Here is a 19,937-nt window from a genome sequence, read left to right on the forward strand (position 1 = left end):
GAATAAATACCTATAAATAAATATGCATAAATAAACAATTATAATCAAACAAGCATAAATAAATATGAAAAATAAATATGTAAAATAATATGTAAAATAAATATATATTATTTTAATATTACAAAAAATAGACCTTGCTGTGCATAAAAAACTGTATAACCACGTAATATATATATTTTTTCTTTTTTTTTAAATCATCAAAAATCGACCTTGCCGTGCATAAAAAGTTGTATAACCACATAATATATATATATATATTTTTTCTCTTTTTTTAAACCATGAAAAATAGACCTTGGCGTACTAAAAAGTTATATGAACATGTCAGCTTTTTTGTGTGTGTAAAAAATAATTAGTATAAAGCTAGTTGTATATTTATAATTTTTTAATCAATCGGCATGCATTTTTTGGAAATATATAAAGAATTATTTTTTATAATTTGATATAATTATTTATAAAAGCCAACACATTAAAAATTTTATGGAAATCATGTATCACCTTTTTTATAATATATTTACTTTTTGTGTTTCTATTAACTTAATTTAATACTGTTAAATGGACATATTTTTAAATAAAAGAATTGAAATAATAATTGTCTTCATGATATTATTTAAATATCGTTATATAGACTTGTTCTATATTTGTATGTATTTTAATTAATCTTATATCGTTTAATTAATTTAATTTAGGAGGTTTTTATTTATTTCTGTTGAGAAAATTTTGTCTTATTCTATTTAAAATTCATATACTATTTAAACAAAAAATTTTATCCCTCTATAAGCTTGTCTAGCATTCGTATGATTATTATATAGCTAAATTAATTTTAAAGAGGAGCCAAAAAATATTACATATATGAGCTAATATAACTATTTACAAATTAATTTGCATGGATATGAATTTTAAAAAATATTTTTTTGGTGTGAAATTTCCACATTAGTATTTTTTCCGTTTGTTTATAAAAAAAATTTTAGCCTAGAAAATAATTTTATAATATAGGCTAAAAGCACATTTTTAAATATCCCATATTTAGGACACACAAATATGAGTTATACATAAAGCATGCGAAATTTTATTTTTGTAGATATATCTAAAAAATATAAATTGTTTCCTTTTCAATATATGTATATGGTATACGAAAATGGGATTTCTCTAATATTTATCTTGTCTTAATTTATCCTCAATTTCTGAAGAACTTAAAAATAATGTACCAGCGTGCACATGCAGGTAATAATATTCATGACTGGACACTTTAGTATTTTTGGAGCACCAATTAGTAACTCAAATATGTTCCTATTTTCTTAAACAGTAAAATTAATGATGAAAAAGTTTTAACTTAGAAGTTAAATCTAACAAAGTATCAGGTGTGTGTTTTTTACTGTTTTTCGAATATTTTTTAATGGAAAATTAATGATATATAGGGAAAAAATCATTGATTATCGTATCTATAAAATGTAAAAGAATATATACAACGGTATTTTAAATAAATGGTAGACATTCTAAGTAGGTATCACAATTTGTGCTTATAGTGTGCAGTTATTTTACGTATGGAAAGGTGTAAAATAAAATGGGAAGGTATCTATAAAAAAATTAAATAAAATAGAAATTATTTTTAATGCTTATAATAAAATAAATATAGTTGTTAATAATGCTGTTGTATTAAAAAAATTAAAAATTTGGTATATTGATTGTTGTAGCACTTCAATTTTACAATAGGTATAAAAATATTTTTTTTTTTAAATTGAAATATTAAATATATATTGTTTGTATTCAATATTAAAAAAATAAAAATAAATAAAATATTTATATCTTGTTTACTTTATATGTATTTAAAATGCAAATGTAATCAAACATAAAATATATATGCTTACATATTTATGCAATTTTCTATACTATAATTGATTCTGTTTTTTTTATACAACATGTTTAATTGGTTTTTCTATATATATTTTTATATTGAATAGGAATGCATAGTAATTTTTAATAAATAGTCACACATTAAAAACACATATATATAAGTTCATTTATATAGAAGTATAAAGTGTGTAGTAGTTATATTATAGTAACATATTGTCTTATTACGTTTTAAAAATATTTAAAAATTAATAAAAAAAAGACATTAAAAACAAAACTTGTGCTTTTTATTTTCTAAATATAAAATATAAAAAAAGAAAGAGTATATGAAATAATCATACTAATGATATAAAAAAAATGAAAATAAATTGTAATGATTCAAAAATAAAAAGGATATCTAATTTTCCAGAAGAAAATATATTAATTAATTTTAGATGTAATAACATAAAAAAGCAGAATCAAAAAAATAAAAATTTTCAATCCTATGATATATCAAATGATTATTCCAATTTATATACAAGCTTCAACAGAAACGAAACAAAAAAAGTCCCATTTTATACTAGTTCATTAGGAGAAAAAAAACAAAGTAAGAAGAAATTATCAAATCAAACAAAAAAAAAAAAAAATTATTTTGAGAAAAAATTTCCAGAAAATTTAAAAATAAATAATATTAAAAGAAAAAATAGACATTCAAAATCTAGGAATCCATATGGAAGTCGATTGTGTAATGCTGTAGAAACATTAAATGGAAAAAGTGATTCTAATAAATTAAATGAATCATATATAAAATGTAAGCTTAATCATAAAATTAATGATAGTTGTGAAAGTATAATAGAAAGCGTGCCAATAAGATTTGATAAATGTTCAATTTTTTGCGGATCTACTAATATAAAAGAAAATTATAAGGATAGTAAATTAAAAGGAAAGGGATTGATTGGTTGTATAGGGAATAAGGAAAGAGAAAAAGACAAGGTGGATGAAATCGGTAAAAATAATAAACATGAAGACAATATAAAAAAAAACGATCTGAATTATAAAAAAAAATTGAAAAAACTAAGAGATAAAAGTTATTCAATTATAATAAAAAATGAAAATATTGATGAAAATTTTAAATATTTAATAAATACTCATATAACAAAGGAAGAAAATAAAGGGACTTGTAATTCAAAAAAAGAGGGAGGTAATATTGTACTTAGAGGGAATGTATACAAAATAGAGAATAACCATAGATTTAAAGAAAATATAAAGAACAAAAATGAAAGCTATGAAGGAATAAGAAAAAATAATAATAAGATTAAAAAGAGAAAAGAACAATATCCAATAGTAAATAATACAAAATCTTACATAAGAGATGGAAATAAAATTTCGATAAATAATGAAAAAAATAATGAAAACAATTATTCTTCCTTTTCTTCTGTATGCTCAGATGAAAACTCATCTTATGAAGTTTCGATTTTTGGCGAGTTGGATATAAATTATAATTTCGACAGTAATAAATCAGACAAATTGATGCATGAAAATTCAGAAAATATGGCTAGTAAAAATCATAGAAACTGTAAAGGTAATACTAATTGTTCTACTACAAAAAACAGAGATATAGAATTAGGAATAATAAAAGGAGATAAAAGAAAAGAAAAATTCAAAAAATGTGAAAATCCAATTATAGAAAATATAATAACAAATGAAACACTGAGTAATTCACACAAAACAAATAATTTGAATAATGTTCAGAATAATAAGAAATACACCGATTTAGAAAATCTGAGATATGATGAAATTAAAAAAAACGATTTTATTCAAAATTCTAAAAAATATGATTTAAAAAAATGTGAATTTGCAAAGTGGGGAAATTGCTCAAGAACTAACAGAAATAATAGAAGAAATGGAAGCAATAAAGGAAGTGTTAGACGCAGATGTAGTAGATGTATAAAACGAAAAGGCAATATAAATTGTAATGAAATATTTGAAATGAATTTTAAAGAAGGGTATAAACAAAAAAAAGAAATGAATTGTGTGGAAGATGAATGGGAAAGAAGGAAGAAAATGGAACAAAATTCGAAAAGAAAAATAATTTTAGAAAAAAATAAAGATAAAATGGATAAGCACAAAACTATATATGGTGTTCCAAAAGATAAAAAAACAGAAAGTATTAATGAAAACAAAAATATCGAATCATACAAAAAGGTAAATGGCATAAAAACTGATAAAATGAGACGAAATTCAGATATAGGAATTTCCAAAGAAATCAGAAATAGGGAAGGAATTGTAATTTCTAGTAACATTGTTCCAAATAAAAATACAAGTAAAATAATACCAACAGAAAAATCATATAATAATGAAGATTTCAGTGAAAAAAAAAAAGACAAATTTTATGAAATATATTTTGGGTGTAAAAAGTTAGATAAAATAAATTATAAAAAGGGTATCGAAAATGAAAAAAAAAAAATATATAATATTAAAATAATAAATGATAATAGTAAATATATAAGAAAAAAGGAAGAAGATATACAGGACACTGAAATTGAAGAAGACTTACACAGTACTAAATATAGTTCAGATATGATTACACCAAACAATAAAAATGAAAATGGAAAAAAAAAATGTTTTTCAAAATGTGATACGTATTATGAACAACGTTGTTCATATTGTTCAGGTGAAAAAGATAAAAATAAATTGAGTATAAGCCATATAAAAAACGATCCTAATAATAATTGGGGTAATAGAAAAAATGGAACTATTGGGTATTTGAATGAACATGACAAAGGAATGAAAAAAAAAAAAAAAATTGGAATAGTTCAAAGTGATAGTGAAGATTTTAAAATTGAGGATAAAATAAAATTACCAATAAATTTATTAAATTTCCAAAATGAGAAAAACAAAAAGTGTAAAACATTTTTACATCCTCCCAAAAAGGTAATTAATTCAATTGGAGAAATTATGTCTGAAAATAAGATAAAAGAGGATATTAAAAGAAAGAATTGGAAAGAAAATATAAATACACAAAATTTAAGTAACACAAAATCCTCGAATTTGTATGAAATTATTTTAAAAAAAAAGAAGCGAGAAAATAAAAACAGTGTTATTGATTCTAGAATTAGTTCTTTTCCTAGTAATTATTGTTACATCGATGGAAAGGATCGTAATAGTTCTGCGCATGTTTGGAAATCCTATGAAACTGAAGAAAATAATTATTATTCAGATACTAATATTGTGAATAAAAACTCAAATAATTTGTCTAACATTAATAATAGTTATAAAGCGAAAGAATACGAAAAAAGTAAAAATATAATCAAATCAAATAAAAAGAGGATCAAAAACGAGAACAAAAAAGTCAGCCAAAACTTAAACCAAAATAAAACATGGTATAAAATCCCAATAGAAGAAAAAATGTTTCTGAGCAAATCAACACATAATAGTGGAGGTGAAATATATTCTCTAAATTTTCAAAATAGTGTATTTGCTTTTCCTCATGAATATTTAGATGCCGGTGAAAAATTAGAATCATTAAAAACATCGCGAAGCATTTTCTCAGGCATATGTGTAGAAAACAATAAATATAATGAAAATGATATTCTTCGAAGTAGCAGTAACAAAAGTATAATTTATATAAAAAAACAAAATAATCATAAAAATGATGTTGCTTTTAAGCTTCGAGGGCATTCAATTAATAATAAAATGAAAGAAAAAATAAATGAATTCGATTTTTATAAATTTGGTGAAAATACAAATTGTAGACACACTTCAAATTGTTTTCTATCAGGATGTAATCCAAAATGGAACAAAAAAATAAACTCTGAGAATGTCAATCGTTATAATTATATATTAAAAGATAGTAATAAAATTAGACATCAAAATAACAATAATAACATATGGAATAAATATAATTTTCATTCTGAAGTTTCGAATGAAATGGAAAAAATAAATAGCATAAAAGTTAAATGTTTATCTAAAAATGGAAAATATAAAAATGGGTTTTGTAAAAATTGTTTGCTTTCACCATGTAAAAATTCAGTAAAAAGAAATAGTAAAAATAATAGAACTAAAAGTTTATTTTCAAAATTATTTTCATACATAAAAAAAAATAGTCTATGCAACGAAAGGAAATATAAGGATTCTATGAAAAGAAATAAATCAGAGGCATTATCATTTTGCAAAACTAACAAAAATATTAAACCACCTCATTATATTTATAATAATAGATCTCGATCTTCTGGTTATTTTATTGATGTATATCCAATCAAAACTGGGGTTAGAAATAATTCCCATGTTTGCTGTGCCAGAAAATTTATGGTTAATACTAAATCGAATCCTATTCATGTTCCTTCAGATATAAAGTATATTATTGATATGCCAGATAGTTTTGAAAAAAACAAGCTCGATAATAAGGGAATTAGTAATAAAATAATTGAAAATGAAATAAAAAAAAGTGCTTTAGACTTAAATTTTAAAGGGGAAAATAACTATTATAATACTAAAATGGTTAACAATTTAAGAAGGGGAATAAAATGTGATCATGTTTTTCCAAAAAATGAAATAGTAAATGATGGATATATGAAAAGGATATTACCAAAAGGAGGAGAAAAACGAAAAGATGAAAAAAATATACGAAATGTGAAAGGAATTGTAAAAAAGGGAGTAATAAAAAGTAACTGCAAATATTTTTTAAAAATAAATGATCATAATGGTAGTAATAATAATAATAATCCACTACCTTGCAATGATGTTTCGATCAATTGTAAAACTAGAGTTTTAAAAAATATCAATGAAGAAACGAATAAAACTATATTGGAAAACAAAATTGATCTTCCTAAAATTGAAAAACCAAACTTTTTAAGGTTAAATTTATTTGATGAAAAATATGAAATTGCAAAACAAAAAAAAAAAAAAATGAACGCTAATAATGATCTTGTTAAAAATCGATGGGCAAAACGTCCTTCAAAATATGTTTCGAAATTTACAAAATTGCAAATGATAAAAGAAGAAGGAAATACATTTCGAAAAGATTTAAATAATATTAATTGTGAATATTCAAATTTAGGTAAGAATAGACACACAAAAAGTTCAGTGAATCAAATCACCAAAGACATAGATAATGATATTTTTATCGATACCAACGACAGTTACATTATTAACAATCAGAAAATGGGGAATATAGAAACAGTTTGTAATGCACTAGGAGAAAATAATAATTGTGGTAATAATAATGATAACAATAATAATAATAATAATGGTAACAAAAAAATAGGGAATACTTTAAAATACGCCGAGAATAATTACAGAAAGGGCACCGCATTTGATGAAAGTACGCAATTAAATAATCCAAACAAAGGTTATAAAATTTTTGTGGTAAGAAAAGGAGATAATAGCAAAAATACCATAGAAAAACAAATTCTTTCAAATAGTATGATAGAAAATAAGTTGCCTTTAACGAATAGTGAAAATAGAAGAGGCACAAAATATGTGGAAAATAATGAACATACTTTTTGTAATTGTAAAAATTATTATAATTGTACTTGTGAAAATATAGATTATAAAAATAATACTGCGTTTGATAATATGGAAAGAAAGACTATTGATAATTATTCTTCGTGCTCAAACGAAAACATATATTTGTGGGAAAATAATAATAATATTAAAAAAAATGAAATGGGGAATTCTGAAGATGGAATGATTAGCTATCCCAAAGAGAAGGGAAGTAATATAGAAGAAATTGAAAATGACATAAAAATGAGCAAATCAATTAAAGACTGTTTGAATACACCACTGAACTATTTGAATAAAAAATTAAACAGTTCAGCTGAAAATATAATTAAGAAAATAATATTAAATTACAAAAATGTTAATTTGAAAAATATGAATAATGACAAATTAAACAATCATGAAACAAAAGTTAGTATGGATAAATGCAACAATAATAAAAATCTTCAAATTAATAAAAAAAATATCCAAAAAAATATAAAGAATAAATTATATTTAAAAGTTAACAAAAATGTAAACAATGAAAAAATTGACAACTTTGCCAATGATATGCCAAAAATAAGACACACACCAAATACTGATGGTAATTTTGTTTTAAAAAATAATAATGTAAATTCTCAAAGAAATATTGACATAAAAGCTAGTAATAATCAAACTGATATAGAAAATTATAAATATGAACAGTTCAGAAAAAAAAATTATAATAGAATAAATAATGAATCATATTCATATATTGATTGCATTTATCCTGACCCGAAAATATATTTTTTGAATAATGATGAATCGTGCATAATTATTGAATATCCAAATATAAAATATTATATAGTATGCCCATAAAAATATAATTTTTTTTTATTCTTCATTTGCTGCTAGCATATTAGGTATACCTGGTCATATGAAGTGTGAAAAAAAAAAAATATATGAACAAAAAATATATAATAAAGATATATTTGTGACGTTATTTGTTATAAAAAATATATATGTTAAAACTTACCATCTTTTATTGGAAAAGAAATATTGCATTTTGGGCATGTGAGTGAGCCTTCCATTATATGAATCTATATAATAATAAATAAGCATATAAACATGTTTGTGTGCGTTGTATATATCCATAAATTAGTGTACATATTTAACTGAATTTCTGAAAATTTTAATCATTAATTATTTGAAAATAAACAAACAAGTATATTTATATGTTTCGGTTTATTGGTTTAGACAAGAAATGTACCTTAAAAAGAGCGTGATGAACTGAGTTTAAAAAACCTTCATCCTCTAAATGGTTATTATTGTAGCTTGATAATAAACTTACTCCAAACTAAAAGGAAAATAAAAGTTTTAATTATTAATTTTGTATTTCAAAATCGAGGGAAGAAATGAATAAATAAAAAGTATAAAAGGCATTACTTGCTTAGCTGTGCTATATAAAACTTCGTAATCCACTTTACTCAATACATTTTTTATAAATTCTGGATTCATTTCTTGTTCTATTATATTTACATTTCCTTCAACATTTTCGTTAAGTTTTATTATTAAGGGATACCCCCCTGTGCATTTAGCCTCATTGCTATAAATAAAAAAATTACCCAAAGGTATACACATGAAATATATTTGGATGAAAACAATAGGAAAGCAAATTAATGATCATCAAAAATAGGATTATGTGAAAAAAAAGAAAAGATCATTGTATCAACGAGCCAATTTTAATAAATTTATTATCATTCTGATACCCTCGCTTAAAATGATCAACATATACATACATATACAATTTTAAAGTAAATTAGACGATTAAACTTTGGATAATTAAAATGCAAATGGAATAATAAAATAAGGACAATCATAATGTATCATCAAATTCATATTACTTTTTTCTTTTTAACACTAACCATTTTAAAAAATTATGCGTAAGGAGTCGCATTATTTTGTTGCATTTAAAAAATGACGTAAATATGCGTGTTGAATAGTGTCTTGCTATTATAAAATATCGTTCTTTTATTTTTTTATACCTTTTTAGCTTTTACTTTATTTTATGTTATTTTAATTTAATTTTTTTTGTAATATATTTTTGGATATTTGTAAATGGGCCAATAAAAACTTTCTATAAAATATAATTGTAAATTTAAAAAAATGCATTGTATTATTACAATGAAATGTGAGAATAACAATTATAAACGATATATATCAGTTTTTTTTTCCTTTCGTTATTAATATATTAGGAAATAACTACTTTTTAAATATTTAAATAAATATGTTTTTATCGATTTTTTGTACATAATATACGATATTTACTTATTTAATAAAATATTGAAAAAAATTCCCATAAAAACATTATTTCTTTTTATTTTCAAAACTTTGAAATAAAAAAAAATTAAATTCGTGTACTTGTGAAAAGAGACGCTTATTTTATTTTTTTTTTTATTCCAAAATGTTAATGGAAGATTATAGAGTTTCAAATTTTTAAATTATTAGTTAAGTAATATTGTAACATTTAAATTATTGTGTATATATTTTGCATATCATATATATATATATATATATATTAGCAAATGCGCATTCATATATTTTCATATTATATATGCATTAGTAAGGACATAGTGTACCTTAAGTTAATATATGTATGCACATGTATGTATATATATGTATATGCATATAAATGAGCCATGTAAATATATATATTGTATATAATATCATTTACGTTATAATATGCAATGCAAAAGAAAAAAAACTATTATTATGTTGGGCATCCATTTTTTTCAATTTAATATATAATAAAATTTATGTATGCATGTACATTTTGGGGAATGGAGTTTTAAGTTTTAACTGTTTTTTTTTTTTTTTTTTTCAAAAATGAAAAGATACGTTATAAATAATAACACATTACATACCTCCAAAAAAATAAGAGTAGCATACGAATATGAAAGTGAAATAAAAAAAACAGGCTGCAATTCACCAAGTATTTTTGATCTTAATTATATTTATAACAGTATAGGGAGCATGAAAAGGAAAAAAATAAATGTAGAAAAATTAAATTTGTTTAATATAGAAGAAACGGTAAAGAGACAAAAAACAAATCTTTTTAATATTTTCAACGATTTAAAAAATGTAAAAGAAATAGATGAATATGATGGCAATGAAAACAGTAATAAAAACAATAATGGATGTAACGATAATAAAAGGAAAACATATAATGATATAAAGGGTACAATTAAGAAGCCTATTCGAAGAAAATTTGAAAATATTAATATGTATAATAGTGATCATATAAATAAAAAAATAAATAGTAGAAAAATAATGGATAGTCAAAAAAAAGACGAAAATGAAGAAAACAAAAAATGTAACTTCATTAAAAATAAATATTATGAAAAAATAAACAGTTTACTAAAACATATGCATATGAGTAAAATTGCTCGAAAAAATGGATAATTGAAAATTATTGTCTAATTATGAATATCATAAAATCCCCATTGCATTACTAAATATTTACAAGGATTTTTCTGTGAATAATAAATAGAAATGTTTTTTTTTTTTTTTTACAAAAATATATAAATTTGTATTTAGTTATGCACACAGAAATTAACATACTCTCTTGAAACTGTTTCACATTAGTGAAATAGCCAAAAGTACAAAATTGAAAATATATGACATTATGTGTGCTATTAAAGGAACTAAAAAAATTAAATAATATTCCTAGATTCTTATTTATTTTATTTTTTGTTCTTAATATTAGTTACTTAGAATATCTTTCTTTTTACAATTTTTTTTGTGTTTTATTTCCTATACTTTATAATTCATATTTTGAATTTAAAATATATAAAACTATGTATATATGTTTTTTTTTTGCATTTTATATTCGATATGTATAAATTTTTTTAGCAAATAATGACTAAAATGATAATTTATTTTTTTTAAAATATAAAGTTTGCATAAAAAATAAAGACAGATTTTTATATATTCAAAAATTGTGTTATAAATATCTTCAAATATAGATATGGTCATATATCAATGTTGTTAGAAAATTGTGTCAAACTAATTATTTTATGTCCCTTTTATTAGGTATCATATATGCAAAATAGACGATAATATAAAATTATCTTAAAGGATAAACAAAAATATAGAATTGTATGAAATAAAAAAACGAACAATTTGTAAACAAAAAATTTATATATAGAATGTACACATAAATATATGCACATGTATGACTGTGAAAAAAAAAATGGGAAACTAAAGTATACATATATATATATATATACATAATCGATTTATCCCAATTTCATGACATCCATTTCCTCTAAATCATCATTACTCATTATGTTCATGCTATTATCAACTTTATTGTATCTTTCCATTAATTCTTTAAGTTTTGAATTTTCTGGAACTATATTTTCGGTATTTTTTTTATCATTTTTATTTGTTTGTGTATGTATTTCTATTCTTTTAGGGGATATAGATCTCTTTTTTTTTCGGCTATATATATTTTCTACTTTTATTGTAAGTGATGATTTATAAGAGGTTGGTCTGCGTGCATAATCTTTTCCAGTTGCAAGAGCTTTTTGGCTTTCAATTTTTCGAAATTTATTAATTAGTTCATCTTCTGTATTTTCATCTTTTTCTTTTCCATATCTTCCCTTTTTATCAGGTTCCGAACTTGATATTGATCGATCTATTTTTCTATGTGACCTATCTCTTGATCTTCTACTGCATCTATTTGACGATCTATTACGAATATAATCATCCTCTGATTTATTATGCACCGAATTATCTCGTACATCATTGTTTCGTTTTTTTCTTCGTTTTTTATCTCGGCTTCTGTTTCGGGTTCTACCTCGGCTTTTGTCTCTACTTCTGCTTCTTCGCCTTCTTCTTCTTCGACTCCGGCTTCTGTCTCTACTTCGGTCTCTATCCCTTCCTCTGCCTTTGCTTCTCTCAACACTTGAGCGTCTATCGCTACCCTTACCCTTTTCCGAATCTTTAGATATTAATTTGACATATCCTAGATGGACAATTTTTTCATTTCCGTCAATTTTCCTGATTCTAACAAAAACTTTTTCTTTCCCTTGATTTACTATACCACCAATTTCTCCTTTTTCCCATTCTCCACTAAATAAAGAAAAAAAAAAATAATAAAAAAAAAATAAGAAAAATAAATGGATATGCAATGTTGCAAAACGAATTCGCAAAATTTTGAATTACTTGACATAGGCCATAATATGTTCTCCCTTTACAAACTTTGATATTTGTTCTTTATTTTTTTTATGCCGTTTTCTATGATCATTCATAAGCATAAGACGGGCGCCATAAATGTTTTTTATTTTTATTGGAAATCTTGGTAAAACTAAGTTAAAAAAAAATTATATATTTATGTGAAGTATGAGATCTATGTTATATTTTTTGGAAAAACATTCTTTACGAATATATATAATTATATCATTAGCAATAGAATATAGAGAGTTAAAGAAATATAATATATAAAATAAAAACAAACCTGTATTGAAATATTTATCATCATATAATAAGCTTTGAGCATACTCTCCTATTGTCATTAATTTTCTTTTATCTGCAGAAACTGTAAATTCTTCATCATCGAGCAGATATGGCTCAAACCACATCCATAACTGCAAACAGATAAGAACATAAAAATGGAAAGGAACACATGTGCATACATAGTTGTATCGTTATTGGTTCTGTTTTGTTTTATTCTATCATTTTTCATTTTTTACGTTGGAAGGGGAATGGACATATCTCAAATATAAAAATCCGCATGCGCGAACATAACATGACTCTTTATTTTCAATTAAGCTTTTTAGCTACAAAAAAAAAGAAAAAAAAAAAAAAAAATATGCAAGATAGCCCTATGTAACGATTGAAAGATAGTATAGTTTCATATTTCTATAATTTTTTCCCTTTTTGTTTTTATTACTTGTTTTTTCGATAAATGCATGGTAAATAATTTATAAAGACAACAAAAAAGTGTAGAAGGAGCTCTTGTACTTCCAATGCAATATGGTTCAGCATGATCAGCATATGAAAGAATTTCATCTAAAACTTCTTTAAATGTTTTAAGAGTTATAAGTGATCTAAAATACTCAGAAGATAAAATATTATTTCTTAATAAATTATTTACATTATAAGTAGATGTATTTGTCATTTCTAAAACGTTTTTTTTATCTTCAATATTATTATTATTATTAAAGATTGATGAAACTGATTGATTAAAACTAGTTAGCAATTTATTTCCTTGAATATTATAATACAAAGGATTATTTATGTTTGCATCTAAATTATTGTAACTATATTTATATTGTTCATCAATTTTATTTTGATACATATTCATAGGATTACTATAAGAATTATTGATTTGATTCCCTATTGGATATATAGGATTCCCCATATTAATTATGGGGTTAGGGTTTATAGAATAATAAGAAGGATCAACGTAATTGTAATTGATTAAATATTTCTCTGATGCACCATACACGTTATTATTATTGTTAAAATTGGGGTTGTTATATGGAAAGTATTCTTCAGAATTATTTTTATTATTGATACCCATAGGAAACACACCATTATTTCCATTATAATAAGAATGATTATAATTTATATTTCCCATTTCGTTAGAATTTTCTTCACATGCTTTTGGTGGGGTGTGTGTAGTTGTATGTTCTGCATTTTTTATATTTTTATCCATTTTGAATACTGTAGCAAAAAAAAAAAATTAAATAGCAAACTTCTCTATATATCTGTTCATATATTACCAATATAGTATAATTGCATTATTATTTTGAGAAAATTTTATTAATACAAATATGTATATAAAAATTTATACACATCTCACCATATATATATACATTGTCATTTTTGTTGGCATAGAATAATGTAGAAAATGGTGGACCATTTTGAAAGGTATTATGACTTGCCTCTAATTAAATAGGAAACGATAAAATAAAAATAAAAATAAAAAATGGACAATAAGAAAGATGAGTGATAATCGTATAATAGATATACAAATAAAATGAACGAAATATGTGTGCTATTTATGATAACGAATTGTAAACCGATAAAAACACAAGTTTCATCTTATTTTATAAAAGATAAATTTGTGTATAAATACAATATAAAGGAAAAATATATTAATTTAAAAATAATAAGAATGGATATTTCTCTATTATTAAGAAAACAAAATAAAAATAAAAACAATGAATAAAAGTATAAATAAAAACAATGAATATAGATATAAATCATATAACACCAAACATAATTACCATGTGTATATATATGCTTGTTTTAAAACCCTAGAACTGGATAAGCATATATATATATATATATATATATATATTATATATTTATTCTATGATTCATTTCTTGTTTTTCTTTTTAATTTCGTATAGTATTGGAAAACAATGTTTAAGGTTAACATATTTGAAAAATTAATAATACATTTTTCCCCATCCATTTATGAATATATCCAATTGTTGTTAATATTGCATTTTAATTCTTTATATTTTCATGTTTCGAACTTGTAGGTTTTGGAAAAGGGATTAAAATTTGTTCACATTTATTATATGTATATATATATTATATATGCATTTTTATAAAATTAAAAAATATTTGATTTTTTTAAATTTGAATAACGAAGCAATTATTACTATCCCTTTCTCGTATAATCATTAATTCCAAATTTAAACAAAATTTTATTTTTTGAAAAAAATATATTTTATTCGATTTATTTTAATTATATATTTTATGGTATTTAAGTAAAATTCCTCCTTATTTAGGCAAGATAATTTTTGCCATAAAATAAAAAAAAAATTACAAATAAATATGTAAATAGAAAAAAGGAAATTTTTTACATATTAAGGGATTTAATTAAAATCAATTATTTTTAATATGAATTTGTGATTTCTCACTTTTTATTATGGGAAAAAAATGAGAGAACAGTATTATATTTTTATTACAGATCCTAGTATATTTTATATATATCAAGTTATAATTTTTAAAAATTTATTAAATCATTTTGTTTAGTTTTTTTTTTATTTTATTTAAAAGGAATTTTAAGTATACAATTAAATATGTACATAATTATATTATATATAAGTTTTATTTGAGTTTACAATTCCCTATGTAGTGGTATATTTACTAATTATATATATTGTATTTTTTAGCTTGAAAAATCAAGATTGTTTTTATCTCTTTTTATATAATTAATTTTTTATTGTGTAAATAAATTTTCATATATAAAGGGGGTAGGGGTAGCTAACAAAATAAATAGGATTATAAATTTTGATTTTTAATTTGTACATTTAATAATATTCCTATAAATTAAAAATAAAATATACATAGTTTTATAATAACCATTTAATTTGATCAGTCTTTTTTTAAAAAAATAAAAAATAAAAATAAACCCCATTGATGTGTGAATAATGAGCACAAAACGAAAGTATGACAAAGGGAAAAATAATGAAAGCGATTTAAAAGATATAAAAAATAAATTAGAAAACTTGAAAAATAAAACTGAAGTAATAGATGGGAAAAATGAAAATAGTAAGAAAAATGTAGACCCATTTAATGATTTAAAAATACACATATTAAATGTGTTGAATGAAACCAGAAACTGTATTAGGGAAAAAGATGAAATTCAAAATATTCATGGAAATAATATTGAAGTAATAAAAAGAAGTAATATAATTTATAATAATATGAAAAATTTAGAAACATATTTTAATAAATTTGACGAAATTTTAAAAAAACAGTTAAAACAAAGATATACTTTTACTAAAGATGAATTGCTTGATAAAAACGAAACATTTGAGTTACTAAAAAAACAATTTTATGAATGTAAAAAGATAAGTAATTATAATCAAATTAAAGATGTATGTATGATTAATTTTTCGGAATATAAAAATAAGGAAAAATTAGAAAGTAAGTTTTTATATTATTTCTTTGGGTTATTCCTTTCATTGTGAAACATATGTTTGCATTTTTATAATCCCTATTATGTTTTTTCTATTTTCAAAAATTTTGTAATCCTAATTAAATTTTTTTTTTTTTTTGTAGCAAAAGTAACAGATAATAATATACATGATGAAGACGATTTAATTATAATAAACCAATGGAAAGAAAGAGATAAAAAATTTAATGATGAAATTTTAAAAATAGGGGATGCTATCGATAAAATCGGAGCAAATGTTGATTTCATAGCAGAAAAAGCAAATGAACAAAATGAGATAATTATAAATGTACATGATCAAACAGATAAAACTCAAGATAATGTCAAAGAAATAAATGTAGAAATTAAATTGGCAATGAAAAAACATTCGAATGCAACTTGGTGTTTAAGGATTTCGTTGGCCATTATATTTGTAATTCTAGTTTTAGTAACTATAAATGTTATATCGAATAGATTGATGAAAAGAATATGAACAGTCAGGATAAGTTGTAAAATTGAAAACCCCATGAATAACCAACGGAAAACATTGTTATGAAATATACACACATTTGAAAAACCTTATCCAAGGCTTTATAGTTTGATGAAGTAATATATACATATATACATTTTTTAGGTGATATTTCAAGCTTCTAATTATATAATTTTTTTGTGTGGGCAATTAAATTTTTTCTTTCCGAAGGAATCACATTTATGTATATGTGTTGTCTATATTTGTTATGCCAATATTGCAATAATATTTGTTTAATATATTTTTTTTTTTGTAAATTTATCATTTTTAAAATTAAAGTTGAGATCAATTTTTCGTTAATTTTTTTATTTATATAATGCATGCGTGATTAAGCATGAATATATTAAATATATGCTATCTTCCTTTTTTGAAGGAAAATAAAATAATTTTTTTTCTTAATCATTTTAAATTTTTAAACGAGCAATAAATATTTTGATATAATATATTATGACCAAACATATTTTTTATATTTGCAATTTTAAATATAAAATAATAGTTACTTTAAGTATATAATAAAAAAAAATTGAATAACTAATAATTATGAATATACACAATATATAAACATAGTTTAATTATACATAAAAATAAATTTGTTCAAGAAATAAATATTTCTAAATTTAAAGATTCAAAAATTATTAAATACTAAAGGGACAAGATTGAAACAGATAAGTATCAAATATAAAAAAGTAGGTGAAGAATATGCACATGCATATATGTATACTCCATCCCTACATTATATGGATATACGTGCGCATTGCTATATTTATATCCCAAAAAATTAATAAAATTTTTTTTATTAAATAGTGGGCATATATTTTTGTTATTATTTATATCGCTTTAAATGTGAAAAAGGTTTTAAATATATTATTGTGTTGTTTTGCTTCGCTAGTTTTCCTTATTTGTTCATTAATTTACAAGTCTTCTATTTCCATGTTTTCGATTTCTATCGATACATACCCAATACAATAGCATGGTTTCGATGATATGGTTCTAATGTTAATTTTTCTTTAGGTTTACAACTTTCTTTTTTAAGTTTTTCCATTTCCGATGCAAATACAACCTCTGGCTTCGCAGTAGAATCAACACAGTTTGCTTTAATTGAAATAACAAACCATCCACCAGTTTTTAAAAACATATGAGCATTCATAGCAACAATACGTGCCTGATCTGGTTGAGCAACATCTGCAAATACAACATCAACCATATCTACTAGCATTCTGTATTTAATTGGTTGTCTAGCATCTTCAACTATAGGTACAACATTTAATCTTTTTTTTGCCATATTTGTTAAATCTCTACCAGACCTATGTGAAAATTCAACAGCATAAACAATTCCTTCATCACCTACCATATCAGATACATGAGAAACCGAAGTGCCATTAGCTGCACCGAGATATAAGACTTTGCTTCCAGGTTTTATTGGCATATTACCAACTCCTCCCATTAAACATGCTCCTAATTTAGATCTAAAAGGATTCCAAACTCTATATTCTATTTTTTCATCATCTGTCATTACTTCATATCTTTTTTCTCCATATACACTTTCTCCAGGTACTAAATTTTTTGTAACTAAAATATCTGATTTACCTTTTAATAAATAAACCCCTGGAAATCGATGTGGAACTACAATTACTTTTCCTTTTTTAAATCCCTTATCTTTATTTCCTCCCCCGCCTCTTCCTCCTCCTCTTCCACCTCCTCTTCCTCCCCCACCTCTTCCACCTCCACCTCTTCCACCTCCTCCTCTTCCTCCCCCACCTCTTCCACCTCCTCCTCCTCTTCCCCCATTGGAACCTTTCCACATATTCCCTTTATGTACCTGATTATTATTATTATTTCCCTTTTTAAACTTCCCTGATCCGCCTCGAAATTTGTCTGAAGAAGATAAATAAAATATATGAAATTAGTAAAACATATATGTAAAAATATAGTTGGTTGGATAAAAATAAACGTGCATATACATATAAGACTTGGAAAACTAGTAAATAACGGTATAATTTATATAATCGAAAATGTTAAATACATTTTAAAAAATGGAAAATAATGCTTATAAACAGTGGTAACATTACCAAAGTAACGCACCTTGAGCATATTCAATATTAAAAGATACAAAGATGTAATTTACATATTTGATTTATTGAGAATACAAATGACTATATAAAGTATAGCATGAATTTTATTTTTTTTTAATCTTTATTTCTTACCTCCCATTTTGACAAACTAAAAATGTATATTATAAATGGAAAAAAAAATATATAAAATAAAGGAATTAAAATAGTTTATACATATTAGCATACCCCAATATATAGTTATATATATAGCTTAAAAAAACAGAAAAAAAGTATGGATTTAAAATTCCTTTTTCTCTATAATTTTGTATTTTAAAAAAAAAATAATTTATTATATATAATAGTTAAACTGTGGAACTATTAAAAATATCTTCATATTCATATTTAAAACTCGTCCTTCCATATTAAATTTAAAATTTTATTTTTTCCTTATTTTATTTTTTTTTAAATTCATTTATTATCATTCATAAAAATTAATATATTCTTGATTGACGCCTTCACGCTGATGTCGAAATGCTTTAAAAAATGTAATAAAAATATGTACAATTAATAGGCAGAAATAATTATTTATGTTAATGTTAGCTTTTAAGTGGGATATATATATATATATTTACAGTTTTATTTTTACGTATATACTACAGTAAAATATTTATAAAAAAATTAGAAACTTTTTTTTTTTGAAAAAAAAAAATTGAATATTTAAATTAATATAAGAACAATTACATATGCACAAATATACATACATATAATAATTTCACTTAATTTGGTATGTTGTTATTCTATATATTTTTTTATAAAAAAAATCCATTTATTATTTTCCTTTTATTTTTTACGTATTCCAACTATATATTCATATAACCATTTTGGCTACGATTTTTTTATAAATGATTAAGGTGCCCAAATTATTATTTTTTAGCATAAATATTATGAAATATATTTATAATCTGTTTAATTGTATTCATACATTTTTTATTAATCCTATTATGGAAATAAAACAACATAATTAGTGACACCTAGTCTTACTCATATAATATATTGTATGAGAAAATGTTATATAGTATATGTACAAATATCGAGATTATACTAATTATAC

General features: G+C 22.6%; 6 protein-coding genes across 6 annotated transcripts; 3 read left to right on the top strand and 3 right to left on the bottom strand.

The window, feature by feature from the left end:
* Positions 1-2,205: 2,205 nt before the first annotated feature.
* On the top strand, positions 2,206-8,163 carry PBANKA_1034600 (conserved Plasmodium protein, unknown function; the record flags this gene model as incomplete). Its single annotated transcript, XM_034565449.1, has 1 exon — positions 2,206-8,163. The coding sequence occupies one exon, from the start codon at positions 2,206-2,208 to the stop codon at positions 8,161-8,163; it is 5,958 nt and encodes a 1,985-aa protein (XP_034422145.1).
* A 15-nt stretch (positions 8,164-8,178) lies between these two features.
* Positions 8,179-9,241, bottom strand: PBANKA_1034700 (multifunctional methyltransferase subunit TRM112, putative; the record flags this gene model as incomplete). Its single annotated transcript, XM_034565450.1, has 5 exons — positions 8,179-8,213; positions 8,321-8,384; positions 8,555-8,641; positions 8,731-8,890; positions 9,210-9,241. 5 exons carry the CDS (start codon positions 9,239-9,241, stop codon positions 8,179-8,181), a joined length of 378 nt encoding a protein of 125 aa, XP_034422146.1.
* Positions 9,242-10,170: 929 nt separating this feature from the next.
* Positions 10,171-10,746, top strand: PBANKA_1034800 (conserved Plasmodium protein, unknown function; the record flags this gene model as incomplete). Its single annotated transcript, XM_034565451.1, has 1 exon — positions 10,171-10,746. One exon carries the CDS (start codon positions 10,171-10,173, stop codon positions 10,744-10,746), a length of 576 nt encoding a protein of 191 aa, XP_034422147.1.
* An 836-nt stretch (positions 10,747-11,582) lies between these two features.
* On the bottom strand, positions 11,583-14,008 carry PBANKA_1034900 (pre-mRNA-splicing factor 38B, putative; the record flags this gene model as incomplete). Its single annotated transcript, XM_034565453.1, has 5 exons — positions 11,583-12,420; positions 12,514-12,655; positions 12,806-12,935; positions 13,041-13,127; positions 13,241-14,008. 5 exons carry the CDS (start codon positions 14,006-14,008, stop codon positions 11,583-11,585), a joined length of 1,965 nt encoding a protein of 654 aa, XP_034422148.1.
* Positions 14,009-15,740: 1,732 nt separating this feature from the next.
* Positions 15,741-16,739, top strand: PBANKA_1035000 (conserved Plasmodium protein, unknown function; the record flags this gene model as incomplete). The annotated part of the gene is made up of 2 exons (XM_034565454.1): positions 15,741-16,239; positions 16,375-16,739. 2 exons carry the CDS (start codon positions 15,741-15,743, stop codon positions 16,737-16,739), a joined length of 864 nt encoding a protein of 287 aa, XP_034422149.1.
* A 979-nt stretch (positions 16,740-17,718) lies between these two features.
* On the bottom strand, positions 17,719-18,986 carry PBANKA_1035100 (rRNA 2'-O-methyltransferase fibrillarin, putative; the record flags this gene model as incomplete). Its single annotated transcript, XM_034565455.1, has 2 exons — positions 17,719-18,650; positions 18,980-18,986. The coding sequence occupies 2 exons, from the start codon at positions 18,984-18,986 to the stop codon at positions 17,719-17,721; spliced, it is 939 nt and encodes a 312-aa protein (XP_034422150.1).
* Positions 18,987-19,937: the final 951 nt, after the last annotated feature.

The sequence above is a fragment of the Plasmodium berghei genome (genome assembly GCF_900002375.2).
Source record: "Plasmodium berghei ANKA genome assembly, chromosome: 10".
Classification (NCBI taxonomy): domain Eukaryota; phylum Apicomplexa; class Aconoidasida; order Haemosporida; family Plasmodiidae; genus Plasmodium; species Plasmodium berghei.